This window comes from Ceratocystis lukuohia, assembly GCF_044167205.1.
Source record: "Ceratocystis lukuohia strain C4212 chromosome Unknown Supercontig1_pilon, whole genome shotgun sequence".
NCBI lineage: Eukaryota > Fungi > Ascomycota > Sordariomycetes > Microascales > Ceratocystidaceae > Ceratocystis > Ceratocystis lukuohia.
Window position 1 is genome coordinate 281,499 of NW_027263520.1, and position 17,738 is coordinate 299,236.

Here is a 17,738-nt window from a genome sequence, read left to right on the forward strand (position 1 = left end):
CTGCCTCTCTGTCTACGCATCGCGGCCCAGATAGATATGTCTGGATTTGTCTGGTGCTTTTAGACAAGCAACGCTCGGCGTCTTGCCACCAATCTACTGCCTCCAGAAAACCTCTTTCACCATCAAAAACCACACGCGATCTCACTAATATCGAATCATACACCTGTACACGCTCATTTGCCACGGCTTTTACGCCTACTCATTTTGCATATTCCCGCTTTGCATTGCTCTTTTGTTTTGTTTTGTTTCCTTTTTCTTTCTGTTTAATCCATATTCACATCTATTCTCTATTCACAATGAGATATATCCTGCCTCTTATCCTCGCCTCTGCGGTGTCAACTGCCAGTGCTGATGAGTCAGATCTCAATATGGCCCCTCGCTCATTGTCAGGGTCCTCATGGTTAGTCCACGTCTTTGTTCCTTCCTCTCTCTGAGCAAATAAAAATAAGGATTTGGGAAATCGTGGCTTGGGTCTTCTAGAATATCGACTGACGCTTTTTACTCGTTTAGGCTTGGAATCGACGGCAATTGGTCAGCCACCTCATTCCGTGCTGCAGGCCAAGAAGTCAGCCTGTTTGTGAGCACAACACTCTCAGAACACTGGCTGGTCGACAAAGGCGGCTGCATTACAAGTAATACTACTCTTTCCCTTTGCTTGCATTCCGAACATCTTTGCTAACAGACGCCTTTTTTTTTTCTTGTTTAGATGATCCCTTGTGTATCAAGGACCGTGGTGGTACTGTGAATTACACATCCTCGCGGGATTGGAAAACCCTAGGGCATTGGTCTCTCGGCTTATCGTACTTGGGTGTGGCCGCTAACGCTGAATATGGCACTGGCATCTTTGGTGCCACCGATGATCTCACTGGCGACAAGCTGGACATGAAAGACGCTTTGGTTGGAATTTATAACACAACCGAATTTTATGTCGGCCTCTTTGGCGTCGGTGTTGTCCGCGGCAAGTTTGGTACCGAGTCTATCGATGCTCCATTCTACGAAATGGTCGAAGACGAGGGATGGTTCCCCAGCTACTCATACGGTTACACTGCCGGCGCGTACTACAAGAACATGCCTAGTTCCCTGACTTTGGGTGGATATGATGCTAGCAGACTGCCCACCCAACCAAGTAACATTGACTTCACTCTGTCTAGAGATACCATGATCCCGCGTGTTCTTGTTAGGGGGATCCAGGTTTCCACTAACAATAGTGCTATGCCCTCTAACTGGGAGTCCAAGCCCCAGATTCTATCTAATTTCACCAACTCCTTCCAGGCAATCATTGATAGCTCTACCCCCTACCTTTGGCTGCCTGAGCCGGTTATCGAAGACTTTGTGTCTGCCATGAACCTGACCTACAACCGCACTCTGGACGCATATGTCATCACCAACGAACAGATGGCTGCGCTCAAGCAGGACGACGGCTTTGAGTTCACCTTTACTCTATCCAGCTATGATAACAACAATAGCTTTGGCACGCCCCTGAGCGTCGATGGCGTTGTCAACGTTACTCTCTCTGGTGCTGCATTCGCCCATGTTCTGCAGTATCCTTACAAGGACCAAGCCATTAACTTTGGAGACCATGATGTGCCCTACTTTCCCATCAAGAAGGCCAGGGATGACAACTTCATTCTTGGTCGCACTTTTCTTCAGGAAGTTTACCTTTTAACTCGCTATGATAGCGCCAGCTTCCAGCTACACCAAGCTGCGTTTCCTTCTGATCCTATCAAGAACAGAAACATCCAGCCCATCACCCAGCCCCTCAACAGCCTGTACCCTGACCCTGACTCTGATCAGTCCGAGGAGAAGAAGGGCGGCCTCAGCAAGGCTGCTCTAAGCGGCATTATTGCAGGTGGTGGCAGTGCTATTGCTTTCATTGGAATGGGTATCTGGTGGTTCCTCCAAAGACGCAAGGGCAACAAGGCCCAGGTTCGCGAAATCGAAGCTGCCCGCAGTCTCGCGTACAATGACTACAAGCTGCCCAACACTCCTAACAGCACCTTTAGCAACACTGGAGATCACTCTGTGCACGGCGCCGGCACCTATAGACAATCGCAGATGCTTGGTGTTCCTGCGTTCGAAGTGGTCGAAGTTCCTACCTCCCCTGCTTTTGCTGAGGTCGGTGCCGAACAGGGCCATCAGGTTTTCGAGCTTCCCTGCAACCAGATTACCGGCCCAGTTGAGCTTGATAGCGAGAGCCAGATTTTCACTCCCCAGGAAAGCGAGTTTGGAGACTTTAGTGGTCGCAGCGTCACGCCCTACGAGTTTGCGCGTCGGAAGATTGATCTGCAGCTCCAGGGCCCTGTGCCCCCGTACTCCCCTGGTGATTACAAGCCCAACTCCAGCGAGAAGGTTGCTATGCTGCAGGTTGAATACATGCCCGACTCTCCTGGATTCATCCCCCGCCCTTTCCCCTCCCCTCTAACCCCGGGTCTGAACAGTGATTGGGATGCCCAGTCTGATGCTCCTGTCTCTTCCATGGCTTCTTCCCCTACCGGCAGTCGCTTTGCGCCCTCCATTCGCAGATGCCCCAATGGTACCATTTCCTCTGCAGGTAGCCGTGAATCAGTCTCCCACACTTCGATTTCCCGGGCGTCTTCTCTACGCATTGTGCAGACATCTAGCTCTGAAAACTCGCAATTCTCAGGACAGGAATCAGCACCGGGCGTTTCCCAGCCTGCCCCGGCCTTTTTTTCGCGCCCCGCAACGCTGTCGATTCTAGCCAAGAGAGAGCGTAGCCGCCACATGTCAGCAAGCACACTGGGAAGCAACTTCACCGATACGGAAGATGAAATGGCCCAGGTTTCACAGCGCCTTGCCCTCTCTATCCGACCAACTCCCCACAACTGGGATGCATCGGAGCGTGCTATGGGTAGCCCCCACAGCCAGCGTAGCCAGAACAGCCAGCGCAGCCAGAGCAGCCAAAATAGGATAGATGCTACCAATGACTTGGTCCATGTTCCTCAAGTGGCCGAGCGCCGTTACAGCTGGGAGGAAAACCGCATCTAGATACATTGGTGGTGGGATTTGAAGGGGAGACGGGGGGGGTTGGCATATTTTTTTGCATGATTTTACGATACAGCACGGCTGTCTTTGCATCTTTTCCTTTGTTACTATATCATTTTTCCTATTGTCGATACATTTTGATAGCTTTCTGCAGCTGCACACAACTGCATATATGGACTGACTGCACCGGGTTGCAGTGCTGGCGTTTGGATAAATCCGAAATATAACTGTGTTTCTTTTCCAATCCATAATTTTTACCTGATTGATGATGACGTAGCATTAAGGGGCTGTGTATAGCGTGACCTCGAGTGTATTTTAAGAATACTTTATGCGCTTTAATTCCTCTCTTTGCTCTGCTAGCGTATTTGACGCAACGCCGCCATCCATCGCTCGTAAATATTCTCTCATGCTGATTTCTACGCCGCCATAATGACAAGAGAAACGAGGGCTCGGCAATGCAGTTTGATTGGACAAAGAAGGCACAACTTGGACTCTCGGACTTGCTGAAACATGGCAGCAAAGGGAACACGATCGCTGATTTGAGAGTAAATCCGGGAGAGACAGTTGGCGTGTTTGGAGGTGCAATGTATGGGATGGGGGCTAGTCCTGGAGTTTGCATAATGGCAACATCACATCGCAGACGTTGTCTCTAGAGAAGAGGAAAAGTGCTGTATGGTGCTCTACTTAGCTGGCTTATTACTGCTTATTAGTACCTCCCTCATTAGTATTGCCGTCAACGTTACACAGACCTCGAAATAGGAATATTCTTTGCGCCAGGTGGGGTATTATCGCTTAGATGCATATTATGAATTAAAAAAATTACAGTAAAAGAACGTCACCAAAGTTTTTAGCAACGGAAATTTGGCAGCTGGTTTGCTGATTGGCTTGGTAGACAACGACGACAGACAGCAAGCAAAAAGGAGCAAAATGGGCAAGTCATCAAAGGACAAGAGAGACGCATACTACCGTCTAGCCAAGGAACAGGGATGGCGTGCACGCAGTGCATTCAAGCTACTACAGCTTGACGAGGGTGAGTCCCACTTGCACGGCTTGACTCACACAGCAGGGTGGTATACGCTGATGTGAGATCGATGCATGTCGATGTCGGCGTCGATTTCCAATTGACACAAACAAGCTGCGGCTGGGCCTTGTGTTTTTTTGGGCTTCTGTGCTCCGCAGGTTAGCTATGGTTACTGACACCAATGTGATTGCTGTAGAGTTTGACTTGTTCACCGGCGTTACCCGTGTGGTTGATCTGTGCGCTGCTCCCGGCAGCTGGTCGCAGGTCCTCTCACGTGTTCTTATCAAGGGCGAAAAGTTCGGCCGCCAGGCATGGACCGATCCCGAGGCTGCCCTGAAGCAATCCCTCCTCTCTTTGAATGCTAATGGGTCTCGGGCTGCTGCTGCAGGCTCATCGCGCGCCGTTGATACTTCTTCTGTGGACCCAGCCCCAACACGGCCTTCTGCAAATAATGATGTCAAGATTGTTTCTATCGATCTGCAGCCCATTAGCCCGCTCGAAGGTATTGTCACGCTCAAGGCTGATATTACGCATCCGGCTACAGTCCCACTGCTTCTACAGGCTCTGGATCCAGAGTATGACGCATCTACAGCCTCACCCACAGTCTCGCACCCCGTTGATCTGGTTCTTTCAGACGGCGCGCCTGACGTTACAGGCCTGCACGACCTGGATATTTACGTGCAATCACAGCTGCTGTTTGCAGCGTTAAATCTGGCATTATGTGTGCTGAAGCCTGGCGGCGCATTTGTGGCCAAGATATTCCGCGGCAAGAATGTCGACGTGCTGTATGCGCAACTCAAGGTCTTCTTCCGCCGTGTGGTGGTAGCTAAGCCACGCTCGTCACGTGCCAGCTCGGTGGAGGCTTTCATCGTATGCTTGGGCTTCCAGATGCCTGCAGGCTTTACGCCAAGCTTGGAGACCCCACTAGGCACGGGCGCGGTGCTCAATGAGGCGGCGGCCAAGGCAGCTGCTGCAGGATCGGAGGGCGACGACGCTCCGGATAATAGCGAGGCAACGGGTGGCCAGGCGATGGACATTGAGACTGTAGAGTTTGGATCTGCAGATGATGACAATGGCGAGGCCAGGGCAGAGCGTGAAGCGCGCTGGATTGCGCCTTTCATTGCATGCGGCGACTTGTCATCATGGGATTCAGATGCCTCGTACCGGCTGCCAGAAGACTACGTGTCGCTGAACCCGGTACAGCCGCCAACGGCACCGCCGTACAAGACAGCACTAGAGAATAAACGACAGAGAGGACAGGGTATAGCAAGTGGCGTACACTAGTAGGCTATGGCAATACGGCAAAGAAGAGAAAGAAATAAGTACATGGGCGAAAAAAGCAGGAAAAAAGCGAAGAGAAAATTAAAAAAAAAAACGACGTAAAAATGCATATCCACGGAACGTGCTAGACTGTTTACACTAATGTGGTATTATAGCCAGCTGGAACTGCCCAAGCCAGGCGAAAGCTGGCCAGACCCGATAGTTGGGCTGCGCTGCGTTTCCGCTTCTGTCGATGCTTCCTGCAGCCACCACGGTACGGCCTGGTTGCACCGCACTATTTCGACTGCACATGCATGTATGGATGGGCCCTAGAATGGCTGTAGAGTCCGGACAGTGTCGCATGATAGACATGGAGGTTGGGCATTGAATTGTACACCCATCCATAGACTGACTACATGCACCTATACTGCACGGTTCTTGGTGGGCTTGTCAATCGGGTCTTGCCGGACTGCCATCTTACTAGGTTCTTCGAAGCCCAGACTGCGAGTGGTAAAACACCAGCTTGTCCGCGAACAGCAGCCCTATCGACATGTACCCGTACCATTGTTGACTCTTCCGGGGTCCTTTGTGCGTGTTTGCTGTCTTCCTTTTTGATCCTTTGTGATTGACCTTTCTGCTTCCTATAAGGTTGTTTTTCACGTATATATGCGCTGGGTTGCGCAATAGAAATAGCAAATCTTCAGCTCTTTCTTCTCTTTTCATTCTCACTCTACATCCGGTCTACAAACCCGTGCAGGCATACAGAGATAGACAGCCAGGCAGCGAGAAACAAACATAGATACAGACGCACACACGCACGCACACACGCACGCACACACGCACCCAAGCACACACACCTTACCCACGAAAACTCTCAGTTGACAGCTCACCACACCTTGTCTACTCTCTCTGTTCCTGTCCATGGATTCCGCTAGTCTCATTACACCTCCTGGCCTGACGTTGGCCCAACTGCAGAAGCCTCTCCGTAGTGGCGGCTGCAAAGGTTGTAGTCTCATAGCCAGAGCAGAGCGCGACCACGAGCCCTTTGCACTGCTACGGCCTGTGGTCAAGGCAGCCCAGGCGGTGAAAGCGGTGAAGGGCCTTCTAGCATCAGGTTTGTTGTTTTCCCCCCCTTGTCTTTTGTTCCCTGCGACTGGCCATCCCCACCCACTCACTCTTTGTTCGCTGTTAAGCGGTGTCACAGCCCCTGTCCAGACTGTATCAACACTTTATCAGGGCGCTGTTCTGAGCCCTGTCCCGCGTCTCATGTCTTCTCAGGCTTCCCTAGGCGACTTTAGGTAGTGTCAAAGCTCCCTATAGCCAGCCTTCTGCTCTTTTATTATTATTCTTATTGTTGTTTTTTCTAGCTCTTTCCTTGTTCCAAGTGGGCCCTAACCCTAAGGCGAGCTGACTGTGTTAGAACAAAGCTTCACTATATTTTTGCAGATGGCGTCATTGTCCAAGATTAGTAGGCTCAATCACGTCTTCTGGCTAACATCTGGCAATAAGTTGGTGATCTAATTTTCTATTTAGTCTTCTCTTTATTATCATTTTTTTCGGCTTTATTCTTTTGTTTTCTTAGACGTTATCTGCCTTTTTTTGTCGTCTCTCATCATGCTAACAGCTTCGTTGAAACCAACAGATGAAATGCCTGCCCAGCTATCATCGCCATCCCAGCCCCCACTAGTATCACCGTCAGCCTTGTTACCACCAGATCTTGCCTCATTTCCGCATGTCCAGCCAGCTCTCCTACACACGCTGAAACACAATTCATCCGTGCTTGCTCTGGCCGTCAGTTCTGAGCTTCAATATGTTTTTGCTGGCACGCAGGATGGAGAGATCGTCGTGTGGTCGTTGGACACGTTCCGCCAAATCTGCAAAATACAGGCTCATCGCCGCAGCGTCCTGTGCTTGTTCATGTCGCCCGACGGCAAGTATTTAATTTCTAGTGCTGGCGATGCCTTTGTTAATGTTTGGTGCCCGCGTACCCTCAAGCGCATTGCCGAAATCTACAGCACATACGATGTGGGTGACATCTTCAGTGTTGCTTATAGCCCGCAACATGACACCGTGTACTTTGGCGCCCAGAACACAACTATTCAGTGGGTGAAGCTCAACGACGCCAATGCAAGGGTCGGCCGTGAAAGTGCATCCCATCCGGCAAGGAGGAACCATCGGTTCTTCGATAGTAAGCCCGTGGGCGGAACTAGCACGCCACGCCGCACTGAAGAGCGCTGGAACTCCATCCCACCGGCCCAGAACATCCTCGAGGTCAACCGTCGATGCATTCGTCAGTTTGCCCACTTTGGCTATGTCTATTGCATGCTCATGGCCAAGGGCCCAACCGTCCATGTTGATACTGACGAAGAAGTGCTGATTTCGGGTGGAGGCGATGGCACTATAAAGCTGTGGCGTCAGAATGTTGTGCCGACGGTTGGCGAGTATGGCGACGATGGCCTGGGAATTGAGGAAATCATGACTCTGGGTGAGGATGATGCCGAGTCTGTCATGAGCCTAGCCATTGACGAGTCCTTTTTGTATGCTGGCAAACTCGATGGCCAGGTCGAGCTGTGGGACTTGGATACCAAGCAAAGACTCCGTGTGATGGAAGCCCACTCTTCAGATGTTATGTCGCTCCAAATGGGATGGGGCTGTTTGTGGAGCGCGGCGGCCAATGGGTCCGTAGCCGTAAGTCATGTTGGCGTCCCTATATCCAATACCCCCCTTTCCCGGCTCATGTCATCCTGTACTAACTATGTATTTCGCCCTTGCTCTTGCTCTTTGTTCTAGAAACACTCCACTGTGCACTATGGACAATACCATAACCAGCAACCTCACGTCGACGATGTGGCGCAAAAGTATCACTGCATTACGAGGTGGAAGGCCCATGAGGGCAAGATCCTGGCGTCGGCCGTCAGCACCCACAAGTCAGATCGCTTGTACATTGCTGGAGGCAACGACAACAACGTCTCAGTATGGAGAGTCCGAGATTTCCCTACTGAAAAAGGGCCCCAGGACCCCGAGACCGACCTTAGCAAGGACGCTTTCTTTGGTGCCCTGAGCGAGTTTGTCTCCTACCGCACTGTCTCATCTAGTCCCGAGTTTTCCGAAGACTGCCACAAGGGCGCTACTTTCCTGGCTGGACTGTTCAAGAAGATGGGTGCCAAGGTTAATCTGCTCAACACCCAGGGGCCACACAACTCGGTGGTCCTGGCCACGCTGAGCGGCAAAAAGGAGCCGGCCCAAGACCGCAAACGCATTCTTTTCTATGGCCACTACGATGTTGTGGCTGCCGATACGCGGCGCAACAAGTCTAACTGGAACACCGACCCCTTTGAAATGAAAGGCGACAGCGGGTATCTGTACGGTCGAGGTGTCAGCGATAACAAAGGTCCCATCATTGCTGCTCTTTTTGCCGTAGCTGATCTCATGCAGAAAAAGGCCCTTGAAAATGACATTGTTTTCCTCATCGAGGGTGAAGAGGAGTCCGGATCGGCCGGCTTCCAGGATGCCGTCAAGCGTAACAAGCATCTGATTGGGCCTGTCGACTATGTCCTGCTTGCAAACAGTTACTGGCTCGATGATGAAGTGCCGTGCTTGACTTACGGCCTCCGTGGAGTCCTGCATGCAAACGTCTGTGTTGACTCGCCTTTCCCTAACCGCCACTCGGGCGTCGACGGCTCCTATATGAACGACGAGCCCTTGTCAGATCTGACATGCGTGCTTGCTCAGCTCAAGGGCCCGAAGAACAGAGTGATGATCAAGGGTTTCTACGATCGTATTTTACCCACTACGGCCGACGAGGAGGAGCGCTTTGCCGAGATTGTTGCTCTGCTTACCCGCAAGAACCAGAGTAGCACCCAGCCTACTAGCGACGGCTTTGAGGCTAGCTCTTCCCAGTTCATTGAGGCTAACCTCAAGGCCCGCTGGCGTGAGCCTAATTTGACTATCCATCGCTACAAAGTGTCCGGGCCTGACGGCAGTCTGGTAAGCAGTCACGCCAGTGCTAATATCTCCCTACGGCTTGTGCCCGGACAGGAAGTCGATGAGGTCATTGCCTCGCTCGTCAGCTTCCTCGAAGAACGTTTCTCGGCGCTTGGCTCTCGCAATAGCTTCTCGGTCCAGATTGACAATCGCGCTGAGCCATGGCTGGGCGATCCATCTAGCCCACTATTCCGCACGCTTGAGAAGGCCGTGATTGCAGCCTGGACCCCGGTCTTTGAAGAGCAAGACTGCGGTACTATTGCACTAGACACCACTACAGCAAGCGTAGCTAGTAAAGACCAGCCAAGCAAGCTGCGCAGTACGAGGCCCAAGTGGCCTCTGTACATCCGTGAGGGTGGCTCAATCCCTGCCATCCGCTTTTTAGAGAAGGAGTTTGAAGCGCCTGCGGCCCACTTGCCCTGCGGACAGGCTAGTGACTCGGCGCATTTAGACAACGAGAAGATGCGCATGTTGAATCTAGTCAAGGCGCGCGAGATTCTGGGGATTGTGTTTAAGGAGCTGTAGCTATAGACGGCGGCTGTTGCATGGATGGGCTAGCAGCTACTAGCTGTTCGTTTTAGAGATGACAATATCATGATATCATTTGGTGGCTAAGCCAACCGAGCGTTGCAGAACAAAATAGAACATGCTTTTTCCTTTTCCTCTATTTGCTTTTCCGCAACTTACACGGCATGATTAAGAGCAATCAATGTTTGACATCTGGGCGAAGAATGGCAAAGACATCAAATTGTGCATTCGGATGCCCTGCTGGGTGAACCCGGTATGGAGAGGAAAATACCAGATAAATCTACGATGTAGGGTGGAAACCTAATGAAGAATAAAGAACAGCCATCTAGAAAAAGCATCCAGTATCGTCATAAATTGCGAAATATAACCCTAGACTCGTTGGTATTGTCTGTATACCCTAACGCGAGATATTTGTCCTACTGTGAGGATCCACAATTTTTTGAGACTCTGACATCATCTCAGTTCTCCTTTATTTTTCCCTTGGGCGCTTTCTTTTCTCTTTTTAATCCTTTAACCCCTATTATATGCTACACCAACCTACGAAGCTTTTATTTACACTCGGGCTCTGAAATAGCAGAACAATACCACGATTCCAACATGGCAAACCACCAATTGGACAACACTGAAACTTGGCGGCCAGCCTCCCGCAAGCCGCTCCCCCCGACCTATACTTACGACCATTCCAAGCCCTCTATGTACGCAGCGTTCCAGACCCTCCTAGAGGCGCAATGGGTCCTGATAGGCAAAGGTTTCTATTCCGACGCAGAGTTCATCTTCCACTGTTTCGCTCACTTGGATGGCGAAGCTGCCATGTATGTAACAAAGTACGTGAAAACCATGCTAGTCGAGCCTGACAAAGCCAATGTGGACGACTTCTTCGAACACCTTGACAGTTTATTTGCTGGCCCTGCCGCTGCTGCTCATGCCTTGGAAAAAAGTATCAGCCCCCGAGGTCTGCCACAACAACCACGTGCCAAGTGGGTGCCACCCGCCGAACTCCGGAGACGGCGGCGAAACTGGCTCTGTTTCCGTTGTGGTGCTGGGGGTCATAAAATCCAGACCTGTCCGTATTTACCCCCTATTCCACCACCTGGCCAATATTAAGGCGTGTTCCGTGTCAACAACGTCATGGCCATAGGCAACCCTATTCTCGAAATGGATGAAACCGATGAACCTGCTTATGGGGCAGAAATACCAGAATACCAAAGAGCTTGGCAAGCTGGTAGAAAGTTGGCGAAATAAGCAGAGCTCTCGAGGAACTACTTCAGTAAATTTAGATGTAGTGATAGATGGCAAATGTCCCACTGCTGGAGAAAGGCTACATTGAGCAGAGTCAATCCACTGCTGCAGAACCAAACCTTTTCGCTGAGAAGCCTAGTGGTGGACTACCGTGCCTTTAATGCAGTTATGAAAAAGAACCGATACCCATTACCCAACATTTCAGAAACATTGACCAACGTTTCCAAGACTAAATGGTTTACTAAACTGGATGTGGTTTCTGCTTTCCACAACGCAAGAATCGTTGAGGGCGATGAATGGAAAGCAGCCTTTAGGACAAGACACGGCCTCTTCCAGTGGAATGTGGTGCCTTTTGGCCTATCTAATGCCCCGGCAGAATTCCAAAGCCTCTTAAATTCTTTTCTGCGGCCCTATCTGGGTGTCTGCATATGCTGGTGACATTTTGATTTACACTGATGGCACACTCGAAGACCACTATGAGAAAGTTAACTTGGCCTTGGGAAAGATCCTTGAAGGGCACCCGACTATCGACATTGACAAATGCGGGTGTGCACTGCCTAAAGCCGAACACCTTGGTTACATTCTTGAACCTGGACCTGCGTCTACAGACCCTTCTAAAGTCTTAGCTGTTGCAGGGTGGCCTGCACCAACAAAAGTCGGAGATGTCCGCCCCTTCGAAGGCCTGTGTAACTTCTACCACACCTTTGCTCCCAATTTCACCAAACTCGCCAAACCCCTCTTACAATCGACAAAGAAGGGCCAAGCTTTTCACTGGGGTGCACAAGAAGAAGAGTCCCTCTAGAAACTGAAGATGGCCTTGACGACAACGCCCGGCCTGTGCTTACTTTAGCCAGAAGATTGCTGCAGCTGGGTGTAACTACCCAATCCATGACAAGGAGATGCTAGCAATAGTGTGTGCACTGGAAGAATGGCGCGGCGAGTTGAAAGGGCTGAAAGACGAACTCACCATCCTCTCTGACCACAGAAAATTGGTACATTTCCCACAGTTAGAACACCTGCCAGAATGCTAAATGAGATCACGGCCTACAACTCAGCAACGAATGGAGTTGCAGAAAGAATGAATGCTGAGATCACAATCAAATTGGCCGAACTCAATGCTGAAGGCCCAGCTTGGGTGAGCCTTTAGTCTTGCTCCTCAACACGAGATACCTGTTCTCCCGGTCCTAAGTGCTGTGAGGAACTAGTAATTGTTTTGAGACCCTAACAGCCAGAGACTCCTCTATTATGTCATCTAACAACACCTGATCAGCAAAATCCTACAAGAGATGGAATGGGAACATGGAAATAAATATAGCTCGAATGACGGAGTGCTTGAATGACAGTTAGAAAGCTATCTACGTAGAATTCGATAACCCTTTGTTAGTGCGATTTTGGATGGTACCTAAAAAGGAAGCTACCGTCTTATCTTATCGCGCGAAGTTCCAGAATCCTTCCAGAATCCTTCCAGAATCCTTCGAGTCTTAGCACTGGCCTTCAAGTCAAGTTCATTTCCAGCGATCATAAACTTGCTAAGGTTTGTTCTACACATAATTACTAGCTAGAAGTACGGTCTTAGGGACAAACTTGGGAGGTCTATCACGCTAAGTTTTGAAAAATAGCCAACAATGAGCGAGAAAATGGAATATTATGCAAAGCCCGGTGGCCCTGTTGCTGGGCTCGCTCCGCGCGTTATCATCCAAGGTGGCGCAGGAAACATCACACCTACTAATATGCCGGAAGAGACATATCGCGAATATCGCTCCTCTCTACTGAACATAGTATGTGTTTTCTCTCACAAAGCTACAAAGGATGCCCTTGCCGTCCCTGCTTCCATACTAATTCTGACAACATCCCTTAGATATGCCGCACCAACAAGTACATGACAACCCCTTGTACAGCAACCGGCGTCCTACCTTCGGCGCTCAAAACCGCCGTGTTTGCTGTGTCGTTGCTTGAAGACAACGCGCTTTTCAACAGCGGTCATGGCGCCGTGTTCACGCGTGACGGCATCAACGAACTAGAAGCATCCGTTATGGTTTCGCGCGGCTTTCACAAACGCACTGTCGGGGTTTTGGGCCTCCAACATGTGCGGAATCCCGTGAAGCTAGCTGCTGCCATTCTCGAGCATGGCGATGTCGATCTAGACCCGTCCCAGAGCGCCCGTCGCAATGATTCTTCGGTTTCCACCAACGCAGACCGTCTCGACATCCCCTCGGGCCAAGGCCACACCATGTTTCACGGCGCTACTGCTGAACAGCTCGCTGCTGATTACAAGCTAGATCTAGTGCACAGCAGCTACTTCTTCACGCAGAAACGCTGGGATGAGCACCAACGCGGGCTTCAGCGCGAAAGGCTTGGGAGTGGCAGTGCGCACTGGAGCTCCAAAGAGTACGTCCCCCAGGGAACTTGTGGCGCTGTGGCCATGGATGCCACAGGGATGGTGTGCGCGGCCACAAGCACCGGCGGCCTGACCAACAAGCTTACAGGACGACTGGGCGATACACCGACCCCAGGTGCGGGATTTTGGGCAGAGGAGTGGCGGGACACCCCGCAACTAGCTGCGCAGGCATTGGGGCTGGGGGAATTTACAGGTGCGGCTAATGCAAAGACAATGCCAACTGGGGTTTCTTTGTCTAGCGCACTCCTACGCATTTTGACTGATTGCCTACCTACCCCATTTGTATATATGCCTGTCGCATCATCTGAATCCTCTGAATCTCCGGGCCTGCTGCCCGTTACCATCTCTCGTAGTATGGGAACCTCGGGCACCGGGAACGGCGACTCTTTTCTACGCATTGCCGCCGGTCGTACTGTAGGCGCTCTTGCCCGATTTCGCCCTTTGCCTACCCAGTCAGCGCTCAGTGCCGTATCAGGACGGGGAGGGGCTTTGCAGGAGAGTGCTGGCGACAGGTTTGGCCGGACGGGTGAAGGCGAGGGCGGCATGGTTGGCATTGAGAGTGTTGTTGTGCGGAGAGGCGAGCAGGTTGTTTATACACGCACGCATATTGTGCAAGACCACAACTGCGGCGGCATGTTCCGTGCATGGATTGACGATGATGGCAAGGCAATGGTTCGAGTTTTTAACGGCGAGCCAGAGCTAGGCGACAGCATCCAAGCAATGGAAGTCCGACAGGAAGAAGTAACGCAGTTTTCTGGAGTTGGCGATGACAATCCATGGATGAGAATACGGGGATACCGGTCAAAGGATGTTCGGTAAATGTGAGAAGATCTAATACCAAGATACAATGTTTAGTGGCATTTGCTCGATATCCTGTCCCAGGCGTTTTGGGCCGGCTCAAGAAGACAGGAAAAACGAAAGGACGAAACTAAATACAGACTAGCCACAAGATATCTCGCTGGATACAACAGCCCGCTAGACGTGGATTTTCCCTTGGGCAACAACAGCTTTTGATATAGACGATCGAATTTCGTGCGGTAAAATAGCGCAAGATCAATATATGAATTAACACAAAACACCTATTTCCTTTTCAAACAGCCAGACTTTTTCGTCCATACAAATACAGATCAGCGGGGTTTCCACAGATAGAAGAAGAAGCGGTAGAAACGAAAAGCAAACAAAACAGCAGTCGTAAAGGGAAAAAAGGTAGGAAGAACTCTATATGTACAGGGCATCATGTGCTGGTGATAGTGCCGACGCCGGTGCGGATGCACTAAAAAGAAATAAAAAGAAAAAGAAAACCATGAATGATGAGAAGCGGAGAAGCAGAAGCAAAAGCAAAAAGTTGTACAGCGGCTAACACACCCGAGACCCGAGCCGTTGTTGTTGTTGGGGCGTGTAGACAGGGTAGACAGCTGGATTCGGGCAGCAGACCGAGAGGATGAGGACTTGACGGGGAGAAAAAACAGAGGGCCAGAATGAGGCCGATTGATTTTCAGTATAAAGTCAAGAACCCCATGGCGAATAGAGGGATCGTAGGAAACGAGAGCGTCGCAGGACACGTAGATAGGTAGATAAGCGGAGACTGCCGGAGACTATTGTAGAATAGCAGGAGAAGAACGATGGTAGACTTATCTTCAAGCCAGGGCCTTTTCCGGCATAGGGGGGGCCTGTACATCGTGGTCAGTTAGCATGCTATCACAGCACTGTAGCGAAGATGTCATTGTCAGAGAAAGCACTCACCTCTAGCTTGGTACCACCAGCAAAGTACTTGCCCATCATAATGCCAACGCCCTCAATAACACCCAGTAGCACAGCACAACCAATAGCACCATTGCGCATAGCCTTGTAGCCGCCACGAACAGCGAGCGAGCCACCAGTGAAGAAGCCGGCAATGATGGCGTTGTAGGGGTCCTCCTTCTTGCGTATGCCCTTGATAGCACAATCGAAAGTCGAGAATAGACCACCCCAAACACCAAAGTTGCCGCCCAGAACCGGAGCGCGCATCTTGATCGCCGTAATCGCGCCAATACGACGTTCGCCGACGGGCGAGTTGCGGAAGCCCTTGACACCGTGCCAGATAGTGCCACCGATAGCCTGTTAAAAACGAGAAAGTCAGTTGATAAAACCCTGAAATCAACGAGAAAAGGACACATGACATACACCCATGGCGAAGGCACCGCCAAAATCGTTAAGAATAACCCAAGGGCAGGGTTCGCGACCGTGATCCATAATGAAGGTGTGATGTGTGGGTTATGGCAAGGGATTAAGAGGCCAGAGAAAACTTCGAAGACGAGGCTGACAAGAGCGCAGCACGCAGCACAGAGGTTAGGGATAAGGCTGTGATGGGAACAAAAGAGGAGCAAATGGCAAATAGAAAGTGGTGAAAACAGAATAGCAAAGCCTCGTCAGACTAAATAATCAATAGCACAGAGAGAGTCATGGAAAAATCCGGTCGTGCAAATTTCGTGATGATGTCAAATCAAACGGTCCCGCCTAGAAAATTCGAACAAGTCCAGCATAGAGTGGTAGCCCCACTATTTTGCTGATAATAGATAGCGCATCTGTGTCACGTGCTGATAAAAGCTCCAAACTACTGTACAACAGATCAACAACTGATATTTCAGATTGACAATTAAATAACCAACAGAACAAGTGAGAAAAATGGGCTGGGCAAACTACAAGTCAAAGAGCGCTTCAGAACGAATTCAATTCATACAAACATGAAATTCATTATTGAGAAATTACTTTGTCATCATAACTACCAAGTCTCGGCTCAGAAGCACAGTCTGAAGCACATTCGTTACCTTGCTGCTTAGAACATCAGAACCGCAGCAGCGCCCGCAAGAGCTACAGCATAGCCCACGGATCCAACAAACTTGCCAGAGGCGCCGCTAGTTATGGGCGCAGTGTTCGACGGCACAGATCCCGTCACAGCGCTGCTGCCGTCGCTGGGAGTTGTGACCACGGTATTAGTTCCCATGATGACGGTCGAAAGGCCGCTGGAAGGCGCGTTGCCAGGGTCCACAGGGGTTTCAGAGTACTCCGGGATAGCGGGAGTAGCAGGGGTTTCAGTGTAGACGGGGTCAACGATGGTGTCGACAACACCGGTGCTAGTCAAGACGGGGGTAGGGATGCTGACTGCCGAGGTCTCGGAGACAGAAATCGAAGGGGCAGAAGTGCTGGTTGTAGGACTAGCCCCACACACGGTAGTATGCGCCTGGATTTGGCCTGGCGGGAGTCAGCGAGGTTAGTTTTCTATCAAATGCTGTCCGCAATAGGAGTGGACACTTACCGTCACCAATCTCGCACACGGGCAGCGCCACAGCGGCATTAACTGCACCACCATCGGAGCCGGCAGTTGTGTTGCCGTTAGTTCCGCAGTCCACGGCATTCAGGTGAATCGGCTCGCACTGTTGCGCCCAGTTGGCATCGTAGAGGTTGCTAAAATCGCCCGACTGGCACTGGTACCATACAGTGCTGCCACCCAGAGCTAAGCTGCCGTTACCACACACGGAGAATCCGGCGGTTAGAAGAGCGCCACTCTGAGGTGGTGCGTCAAACTGGAATTGGCGGTTGGAGGCGATGTAACCGGTGCGGTTATGGGCATCAGTCAGCACTCCGTTGTTGAGTGAAAGCACCAGAAGGGCATCATTGTCACACGACGAAGAGTCCTGCTTGGATGAGTAGGTCTTGGAGGGCTCAATAACTGTGATTTTGAAACGGGAATCGGCCGACGAGCTGCAGCCAGAGGGGGCAGGCTCCACAGGCAGTATGGTGGAAGTCACACCCTGGGCTGCGCCAAGAGTGGAAGAGACAAGGACTATGGCGGAGGCAGAGAACTTCATAGCGGGCAATTTTGTGGCTAGCTGGGAAGCAGTGCGATGTAGTGATTTGGTATATCGTATGTCTGTAAGGTGTGCAAAGACAGGCGGAACTCGAAATGAAGAGCAATCAGGATGATCAGTGGAGGGTTATGAGTGGTGAAGTAGAAAGAATCGAAAGGAAAACCGAGACACGAGGTAGTGGTGCCAACCCCCCTATTATACTATTTGTGCTCTGTTTAGCCGTGTTGTCTGTAGTGTGTTTATCCTGCCCTGATGTTCAGCTCTTCTGTAGTTTGCTGTCTCTGTTCTTGTTTCGCCCTCTCGCCTCGTCTTTCCCGGTCTTCTAAGCCGAAAATATCTGGAATCTTTACTAAATAGACATGTCTCGCAGCATTCTTCAGCAGCTTTGGGGAATTATCTTCCTTGTGATCTGGTACACCGGGACATGGGTTGTTTGCGCTTGTGTTTGAGAGACATC

The 17,738-nt window shown here is 50.8% G+C and overlaps 7 protein-coding genes across 7 annotated transcripts; 5 read left to right on the forward strand and 2 right to left on the reverse strand.

The window, feature by feature from the left end:
* Window positions 1–296: 296 nt before the first annotated feature.
* Window positions 297–3,006, forward strand: HOO65_010068 (eukaryotic aspartyl protease; the record flags this gene model as incomplete). Its single annotated transcript, XM_071005428.1, has 3 exons — window positions 297–400; window positions 511–632; window positions 707–3,006. 3 exons carry the CDS (start codon window positions 297–299, stop codon window positions 3,004–3,006), a joined length of 2,526 nt encoding a protein of 841 aa, XP_070861890.1.
* A 924-nt stretch (window positions 3,007–3,930) lies between these two features.
* Window positions 3,931–5,308, forward strand: HOO65_010069 (23S rRNA (-2'-O)-methyltransferase; the record flags this gene model as incomplete). Its single annotated transcript, XM_071005840.1, has 2 exons — window positions 3,931–4,085; window positions 4,183–5,308. The coding sequence occupies 2 exons, from the start codon at window positions 3,931–3,933 to the stop codon at window positions 5,306–5,308; spliced, it is 1,281 nt and encodes a 426-aa protein (XP_070861891.1).
* Window positions 5,309–6,898: 1,590 nt separating this feature from the next.
* Window positions 6,899–9,793, forward strand: HOO65_010070 (WD repeat domain-containing protein; the record flags this gene model as incomplete). The annotated part of the gene is made up of 2 exons (XM_071005405.1): window positions 6,899–7,972; window positions 8,114–9,793. The coding sequence occupies 2 exons, from the start codon at window positions 6,899–6,901 to the stop codon at window positions 9,791–9,793; spliced, it is 2,754 nt and encodes a 917-aa protein (XP_070861892.1).
* Window positions 9,794–10,393: 600 nt separating this feature from the next.
* On the forward strand, window positions 10,394–11,837 carry HOO65_010071 (Pol-like protein; the record flags this gene model as incomplete). The annotated part of the gene is made up of 3 exons (XM_071005816.1): window positions 10,394–10,859; window positions 10,902–11,018; window positions 11,506–11,837. 3 exons carry the CDS (start codon window positions 10,394–10,396, stop codon window positions 11,835–11,837), a joined length of 915 nt encoding a protein of 304 aa, XP_070861893.1.
* Window positions 11,838–12,660: 823 nt separating this feature from the next.
* HOO65_010072 (L-asparaginase precursor) lies at window positions 12,661–14,252 on the forward strand (the record flags this gene model as incomplete). Its single annotated transcript, XM_071005744.1, has 2 exons — window positions 12,661–12,813; window positions 12,894–14,252. 2 exons carry the CDS (start codon window positions 12,661–12,663, stop codon window positions 14,250–14,252), a joined length of 1,512 nt encoding a protein of 503 aa, XP_070861894.1.
* An 818-nt stretch (window positions 14,253–15,070) lies between these two features.
* On the reverse strand, window positions 15,071–15,665 carry HOO65_010073 (Mitochondrial import inner membrane translocase subunit tim-17; the record flags this gene model as incomplete). The annotated part of the gene is made up of 3 exons (XM_071006183.1): window positions 15,071–15,103; window positions 15,177–15,530; window positions 15,597–15,665. The coding sequence occupies 3 exons, from the start codon at window positions 15,663–15,665 to the stop codon at window positions 15,071–15,073; spliced, it is 456 nt and encodes a 151-aa protein (XP_070861895.1).
* A 583-nt stretch (window positions 15,666–16,248) lies between these two features.
* Window positions 16,249–17,281, reverse strand: HOO65_010074 (uncharacterized protein; the record flags this gene model as incomplete). The annotated part of the gene is made up of 2 exons (XM_071006020.1): window positions 16,249–16,664; window positions 16,729–17,281. 2 exons carry the CDS (start codon window positions 17,279–17,281, stop codon window positions 16,249–16,251), a joined length of 969 nt encoding a protein of 322 aa, XP_070861896.1.
* Window positions 17,282–17,738: the final 457 nt, after the last annotated feature.